The sequence below is a fragment of the Lipotes vexillifer genome, unplaced genomic scaffold (genome assembly GCF_000442215.2).
Source record: "Lipotes vexillifer unplaced genomic scaffold, Lipotes_vexillifer_v1.1 scaffold853, whole genome shotgun sequence".
Classification (NCBI taxonomy): Eukaryota; Metazoa; Chordata; class Mammalia; order Artiodactyla; family Lipotidae; genus Lipotes; species Lipotes vexillifer.
This window is the reverse complement of record NW_006792734.1, coordinates 2,161,797-2,170,439: the sequence shown is the minus strand read 5'-3', so window position 1 is coordinate 2,170,439 and position 8,643 is coordinate 2,161,797. Positions and strand designations below refer to the sequence as shown.

At 38.0% G+C, this 8,643-nt stretch overlaps 1 protein-coding gene and 1 non-coding gene across 2 annotated transcripts in view; one reads left to right on the top strand and one right to left on the bottom strand.

The window, feature by feature from the left end:
• Window positions 1–8,643, bottom strand: part of DYNLT2B (dynein light chain Tctex-type 2B) — a 21,222-nt gene that overhangs the window by 284 nt on the left and 12,295 nt on the right. Inside the window, exon 4 of the mRNA XM_007465872.1 lies at window positions 3,195–3,258. Within this exon, the coding sequence (XP_007465934.1) occupies window positions 3,195–3,258 (64 nt within the window). The remainder of the gene's footprint in view (window positions 1–3,194; window positions 3,259–8,643) is intronic.
• On the top strand, window positions 5,301–5,373 carry TRNAG-CCC (transfer RNA glycine (anticodon CCC)). The gene has a single exon. It is a non-coding gene; the product is annotated as a tRNA-Gly (tRNA).

Below are 8,643 nucleotides of genomic sequence, written 5' to 3'. Positions count from 1 at the left end.
TCTTTCCCTTCTTTAAGAAACAGGTTTTCCAGAGTATAACTATAAATTTGCTTGCCTCGGGGTAGCTACAAAATTGCTTGCTAAAAGGGTAGGATGAGTAAAGAATTATATATATTTTTGTTGTTGTTGTTTGTTTGTTTGTTTGTTTGTTTTGTTTGCGGTACGCGGGCCTCTCACTGTTGTGGCCTCTCCCGTTGCGGAGCACAGGATCCGGACGCGCAGGCACAGCGGCCATGGCTCACGGGCCCAGCTGCTCCGCGGCATGTGGGATCTTCCCGGACCGGGGCACAAACCCGTATCTCCTGCATCGGCAGGCGGACTCTCAACCACTGTGCCACCAGGGAAGCCCAAGAATTATATGTTTTAAATGAAGAAATAAAATGCAAACTAATGTACTTTATGTAACGTTTATTCATAAAACAAGTATTCCTGTTTTTCCTGATTTATCAGAGAAATAATATAATTAAAATGCTTTGAGTTTCTTGGAGTAAATGCATTACCCAACCCAAGGATATTATAGTTTCACAAATAACGAAAATACAGCACCTTGTCATAAATTCTGGATAAGGACAAATGATATCTGGTTGTTTGTTCTTAATTGATAAAATTCATTTGTCCATCTTTTTTTTTTTTTTTTTTTTTTTTTTTTTTTTTTTGCGGTACACGGGCCTCTCACTGTTGTGGCCTCTCCCGTTGCGGAGCACAGGCTCCGGACGCGCAGGCTCAGCGGCCATGGCTCACAGGCCCAGCCGCTCTGCGGCATGTGGGATCTTCCTGGACCGGAGCATGAACCTGTGTCCCCTGCATCGGCAGGCGAACTCTCAACCACTGCGCCACTTGGGAAGCCCCCATTTGTCCATCTTTCAACTCAGAATCTCAAAATGTGCTGCAGATCCTAGTTAAATTTGTTAAAACACTTTTTAGGTACTTATTACAGGAGTTCCACCTGCCTCAGCAACTCCTAACTCACCAACCTCACCTCCAGCCTGGTAATGATGGGAGAAAATATGAGTTCAAGTACCTGATTATTAACCAAAAGCAAATTCTGTGGTTAGCCCATTTCCCTGGCTTCTTGGATGGGATTACTGTGAGCTGTGTTCTCAAACAGTGCTATCTGTGGTGAGGGACCTATTTTTTTGTTTGTTTTAATTGCCAATCCCTTATGAACTGATACTTTCATAAAATACAATAGAAATTAATAACTAAGAAAATGAAATGAAAAAAGAAACATACAAATATAACCAAAACTTCTTATTAGATTCAATGAACATAAAATTACTTTGTCAAATTCCATGAGCGTTTCTAAACCCTTACACATAATTTATGTACTTATCTTATTGAAGACCTATAACAAACAGTTCATAGACTGGCACTGGTCTGTGGACCCCACTTTGGCACTGTTCTTACAATGCCACCCAGAGTTCTCCATCAGGACTGAGCCCTGGTTATCCACAGCAATTATCAGCTCAATAGTATATGCTTTTCTCGCCCCTCTCTCATTTCCTCATCTTCTATTGGTTCTTCCTGGGATCTTCTCCCAAATAAAGTACTTTAAGTTCTAAAAAAGTAAGCCTAAATAAACACTCAACAAACTGAACTAAAGATACAGTAGACTAAGTCAGCAACCTAGACCAGGCTTTCAAAAATTATTTTTACACAGCGCCCCAACTAATCCTGTATTCTAAAACCTGATCCTGATAATCTTTAAAGCAGCCACAACTACTGAAGCCCGCACGCCTAGAGCCCGTGCTCCGCAACAAGAGAAGCCACCACAATGAGAGGCCCACGCATCGCAACGAAGAGTAGCCCCCTCTCACCGCAACTAGAGAAAGCCCGCGCACAGCAACGAAGACCCAATGCAGCCAAAAATACAATAAATAAATAAAAATATAAATAAATTTATTTTTTTTTTAAAAAATATATAAGGCCACTACAGAAGCTGGCACATAATAGAAGCTCAGAATTATTTGTTGAATGAATGAACTGTATTATATAAGGACTCAGAGAAATATGCAGTTTTAACTCCAAAAAGCAGGAAAAACCACCACCTGAGCTTTATTTACCCTTCCCCTAGAAATCTGATACATGAAGATTTACATAGTACTTCCCACTGTTCAGCCTTTGATCCCTAGGGCAGTTGAGCATAAAATAAAACTTTGGTAGGACCATAGAATTTTAGAGCTAAAAGGTATCTTAAGATCATCTACACAAGCAGCTTCCATACCTGGCAGTAAGTATAATCATGTGGAGAACTTTTTTAAAAATTCAGAGTCACTGATCCAACCCCTGGCTTGTTTGATCAGAATCTATTGAGCAGAGCCTTGGCATCTGTATTTTAAACAAGTTCCTCAAATTATTCTTAGGCAGCCACAGCCAGTCTTTAGGAAAATCTAGTACAGCTTCCTAGTGTTACTGATACAACCACAGAAAAGTTCAATGACTTACCTAAAGTCATTTAATTAGAAAGCTACAGAGCTAGAAATGGAACCTCTCTCCTAATTCACCCAATCTAGTTCTTTTCTACTCTACTGTACTTTAATTCTGACTCTACTAATTCACAACCTGGGAGCATTTGGATAGAAGGTGGGAATATTTCTGGAAGCAAGTATAAAATAACAACATATGATTAAAATACATGAGATTCATGTCAATAACATACCAATGTTTAAATGAAACCTCTTTTTAAAAATTCCTCTTTAGTTTTGAGAAATAGATTTAAGATAAAGTAATTAATTTTATTACTGAAAGAAAAATCGCCTTTGCTCATGGAATCCCTGCCACCCAAATTTCTTTGCAGCTTAGCAAACTGCTATATGTCTATTAGCACCAAATAAATAATATGCGATTTCCACATTCAAACTTGTGAAGAGTTACATCATAAAGTATCCTTGCCTATAAGCAGCACTCTATGTTTCTGCTTTAATAACACAAACGAACAGTAAAATCATTTATCCAGAAGAAGTCTCAGACAAATGTCTAAAACTAAAGTGTCCTCAGGGACTTCCCTGGTGGTCCACTGCAGGAGGCACGGGTTCAATCCCTGGTTGGGGAACTAAGATCCCACATGCCGTGTAGCACGGCCAAAATAAATAAATAAATAAAGTGTCCTCACATCTTAACAAATAGTAAGTGATTTGATTTGGAATGCCCACGTGACCTTGAGAAAGGAAAAACAGGGTTCCAAATAGGCTTACATTCATGAAAACATCATGAGTACAGTTGTCAGCATCAGCATCCCAGAAACAGCGAGCAGCCATGCTAAAAAGTCAAAGAATAGAGAATTATCAACAATATAACAAGGATCTGAACTATATATATCTGCCACAAGCAAAAGTTTTCCTTGATACATTCTTATACATCAGTGCTTCCAAACCTTTTCACAGAATGAGATGACATACAGAAAATCATATTTGTACAGCAGAGTATACTGGGTAAACTGGAAGGGACTGGAGTCATAGATAAGGCTGCTTGCAGCTGGAGGTGACCAGCCCAGGGGTCTAGCAGCCTCAGACTCTGATGGCTGGTAGTCTGGGTGGGAAGCTCTGTTATAGATTATTTCAGGTAAGATGTCTATGTATGACTTTTAGAGGAAATAATACCTAAGACTTATGGCTAAAATGGGCTCAATTCCTGCACAATAATATAAGAAGGTAGGTCTAGAAAGGATCCAACAAATTATTTAGACCAACCTGATCATTTTATAGAGTCACAGAAAAGAAAGGGGCAAACTCTGAACTAGAATTCAATCTTCTAACTAATTCTAAATTATCTCTAGAGGATGCTATACTACCTCTAAGTTCTAAAATTAGCGATTCTCCTCTCCCCAGTTCTTGGATAAGAAAAAATGTCAGTAAAAATAAAACCCTATTTAAAAGTGGAAACAACTTAAATACCCAGAAGTATTGGATTGGTAAGCAAAATTAAGGTATTTCTTAGCAATGAAATTCTATGCAGCCATTAAAGGTATTTTTTACAAAAAAAAAAAAACTTTAAGAACATGAAAAGATGTTCACAATGTAATGTTAAGTTTAAAAAGTAATTTAAAATTTTTTAAAATTAAATGTATGTATATGATTCATCATTAACATTTATTGAGCACTTACTTTGTGCCCCACTGGTCTAAGAGCTTTACATGTATTAACTCAATCCTATGAGAAAGGCATTATTATTATATCCATTTAATAAACATGGAAACTGAGAGTCAGAGAAATTAAGTTAACTTGTCCAAGGTCATTTATATAGTAAGTGACAAAGCTTGGCTTTGAATCTAGGTGGTTCAGCCTCAAATCTGTAGAGAACGTTATATATACACCATGCTATATCGGTTTAATTTTAAAAGACTTTTTTTTTCAGTTTTACATAGAAGAGCTCCCCCTAGCCTAATATTTCACACATTCTTAAATCAAAAAAGTTCCACCTATTTCCAAACTGTAACAGTATGAAATAAAATTAATCTACTTAACTGATCAATCAACAAGTATTTATTTAGCAAGTACCATTTGTCCAGAAAGAATAAAATCCGGTTTGTCCTCAAACAATTCTCAGCTTAAATAGGTGAAAAAAAAATTAATACACACCAAAAGAATAAGATAATGTATTGTTGGTGCTGATTTATAGGTTATTAGGATTAAAGGGGATTATAATGTCTATCTAGATCAAGCCTTCAAGTCCAAGCTGCACAATAGTTGAATTAAATCTGTAGAAGTGCTAAAGAATTTTAGAGAATTTAGAGAGGAGAAAAAGCCAAAGAAGATTTCATGAAGGAAGTAGTGCTTAAGCTGAGCAGAACCAAGTGAAAGCATGAATATAAAAATGTATTTAATAAGTATTTGTTGAGTATTATATATGAGCAAAGTGCTAGGTGCAAATGATACAAAGATGCATAAAACACAGTCTTTGGGCTCCCCTGGTGGTGCAGTGGTTGAGAGTCCGCCTGCCGATGCAGGGGACACGGTTTCGTGCCCCGGTCCGGGAGGATCCCACATGCCACGGAGCGGCTGGGCCCGTGAGCCATGGCCGCTGGGCCTGTGCATCCGGAGCCTGTGTTCCGCAACGGGAGAGGCCACAACGGTGAGAGGCCCGCATACCGCAAAAAAAAAAAACAAAAAAAAACAAAAAAACCCCCACAGTCTTTGCTTTCAAATTGTGGTCTCTTTACACAATTTCCCAATAAAAGGAACCAGAGCTCCTTGGAGAAATGGCCAATTCTAGGGCCACGGCTGTAAATGTACAAGATCAACCTGGGACACTTGGGTCATATCAAAACCCTGGGCTATATCAAAAAGAATTTTATAGGAACTTCCCTGGTGGTGCAGTGGTTAAGACTCTGCACTCCCAATGCAGGGGGCCTGGGTTCGATCCCTGGTCAGGGAACTAGATCCCACATGCATGCTGCAACTAAGAGTTCGCATGCCACAACTAAGGAGGCCACCTGCCACGAATGAGACCCAGCGAACCAAATAAATAAATAAATATTTTTTTAAAAGAATGTTATATTTAAAAATATACATACACACATTTATGTATACATATATATATATATTTTACACATATGTGTATATATATTTATATTGATAAAGTTATGTCAAAAGACTTAGAAGAAATATGATGGAACACTTTGTAGCAGGCCAATGCTCCCACCAAGTCAATTAGAAAAACCAAATAAAATGAATCAGAGAGCTGCTGAAGCAAATAGGACTAGGGGAGCCAAAATTCCAGAGAAAGGTGAACCACATGAGGTAAGTTGATATTCTGCAGTAAAGTTCTCCCTGGGGCATTTGCCAGCTCTGGGCACAGAGCTAGAGGCTGAGAGCCTGGGCTTCGCCCAGGTACAGGACCAATTACTAAGGGAAAAAGAAACCAGCGGGACTGTTGGCAGTCTTGCAGGGCCAGGGGGGATAAAATTGGAGGCTTGAGGGACCAAGATCTGTGTGAAAAAGGAGAGAGTAGAACTGAGCCGGTCACATAGTAGGTTTCCTCTCAAGACATGTGCTGAATTCTGAAGCAGGAACCTAAAAAGCTCTATGTGGTAGGCAAAATAATGGCCCCCCACCAAATATGTCTATGTCCTAAACTCCAGAACCTGTGAATATGTTATATTACATGGCAAAAATGGTTTTACAGATGTGTAACTAAGGATCTTGAGATGGGGAGATTATCCAGGTGGGCTCAATGTAATCACAAGGGTCCTTATAAAAGAAAGAGGGAGCCAGGAAGGTCAGAATCAAGAGATATCTGAAGATGCAATGCTGTTGGCATTGAAGATGGAGGAAGGGTTTATGAGCTGAGGAATGCAGGTAGCCTCAAGAAGATGGAACAGGCAAGGGAATGGACTCTCCCCCAGAGCCTCCAGAAGGAATACAGTCCTGCCAACACCTTGATTTTAGCTCCACAAAACCCATTCTGAATTTATGATCTCCAGAACTGTAAAATAATATATTTTTGCTTTTTAAGGAAACTAATTCATTAAAAAAGAAGCCTCTGAAATGAATAGTTTAATGCTGAGGAAAGGACTAAAAGTCAGTAGCTGCTGAGGCTGGGGTTCCAATGAACACTCCAGGTTCTTCGTTGAAAGATCTGAAGGGCTACGTTCAAGACAGAAGGGTGAGCTAAAGATAGAGAGACTTATCAAATCAGCAACCCAACCTCAACTCAGCTCAGTATCTGATTGGATTACAGTAAGTAGCCCATATTCTACCTGAATTACAAAGGAAAGGGTTAAACTTCTCTGGAGGAAAATAATATTATCTGGAAGTTTTACAGTTTTTTTTTTTTAACACAATGTCCAGGACTCAAACTAGGCATGCCAAGAGACAGAGCCATATGAAAGATTAACAAGACAAAAGAATAATCAAAGGAAACAGACTCACATGTGATCCAGATACTAGGGTAAGCACTGTTTATGACCAAACTGCAAAAAAGGAGGAGAGAGGGAGGATGGAGAACATAGATAAAAAATAAAGAATTTCACTATACAATTAGAATATACAAAAAACAATTTTTATGAAAAAAGAATTAAATGGGAATTCTAGACCTGAAAAATATAATAACAAATTAGGAATTCAGTTGGTGGGTTTAATAGCAGATTAGACACAATGGAAAAGAGGATTAGTGAACTGAAGGACAGGTCAATAGAAAAATATCCAAACTGAAGCACAGAGAGAAAAAACAAAAATTCAGAAAAGAGCATCATAAATTACAGTAAAAACATCTAAATACTTGCTACTGGAGTCCATAAAGGATAGCAGAGAGCAAATGAAGCACAGGTAATATTTTAAAAGATAATAGCCATATATATAGCACCCAGATCTTAGTTTCTAATGCCATTCTGCCATACAATGAACCAAGGCTCCTTAGAGAAATGGCTGATTCTAGGGCTGGGGCAGGGAACGGATAAGGTGGGGCATCTTATAGTGCCAGTAAATAAGGTTGTGCTCAAAAAACCCACAATAGTAGGGTATGTGAAAGGGACCCAGGAGTCAGCTGAAAGAGCTCTCAATGGCCAAAGCTGGAACAATTTGAGCAACAAAATAAATAAAGTAGTACTGGATTATAATCCAAATTATAAAAATCCATAGTCCATACTGAAATAAATAAATGACTGAATAAATAAATAAATGAGAGAGAACAGACAAATCTCTTATGCTGAAAACTTCCAAGTAATTTATGTAGACACTCTGCCCTCAAGGAGATGGAGCATAACTCCTTGCTCCTTAAGTGTGGGCTGCACATAGTGATTTCTTTGTAAAAAGTACAGTATGGAAAGGGGAAGAAAGAGTAACTTTACAGTGAAAAACCCGACAAATATTACTCAGGCAGGGATCAAGGTTAACATCAACAGTAATATGTGATGTTGACAGTATGTACCCTGAAATGAATGATATAATGAGAACAGCACTTTACCTCTGTGATCTTCCTCCCGAAAACCTATAATCCCAAACTAATCATGAGCAGACAAATCCCATTTGAGGCATATTCTACAAAATACCTACCCAGTACTTCTCAAAACTGTCAAGGTCATCAAAACCAAGGAATGTCTGAGAAACTGTCATAGCCAAGAGAAGACTAAAGAGACATGTAATGTGGTATCCTAGATAGGATCCTAGAACAGAAAAGGGACATTAGGTGAAAACTAAAGAAATCCAAATAAAGTATGAACTTTAGTTAATAATAGTGCATCAGTATTGGTTCATTAATTGTGACAAATGTACCATGCTAATAGAAGATGTTAATAATAGAAGAAAATGGATGTGAGGTAGTTAAGAACTCTCTGTACTATCTCTGCAACTTTTCTGTAAATCTAAATTATTCTAAAAGATTTATTTAAAAAAAAGAAACAAAGATAATGGTTAAGACTTTTCTCAATCTGACACAAAACAGATTCAAGAGCCCACAAATTCAAAATGCCCTGAGAACCCCAAGTAGAATACGTACAAAGAAAACCATATATCATCATAGTCAAAAGGCAATGAGAAAAACATTTTAAAGTGGCTAGGAAAAAAGACACATCACCTCCAAAGGAACAATAATAAGACTTAGAGCTGATTTCTCAACAGAACCAACTCAAATCAGAAGACAATGTAATCACATCTTTAAAGTACTGAAAATGGAAAGGCATATATGCTTTCCTTCTATCTCTTTCCC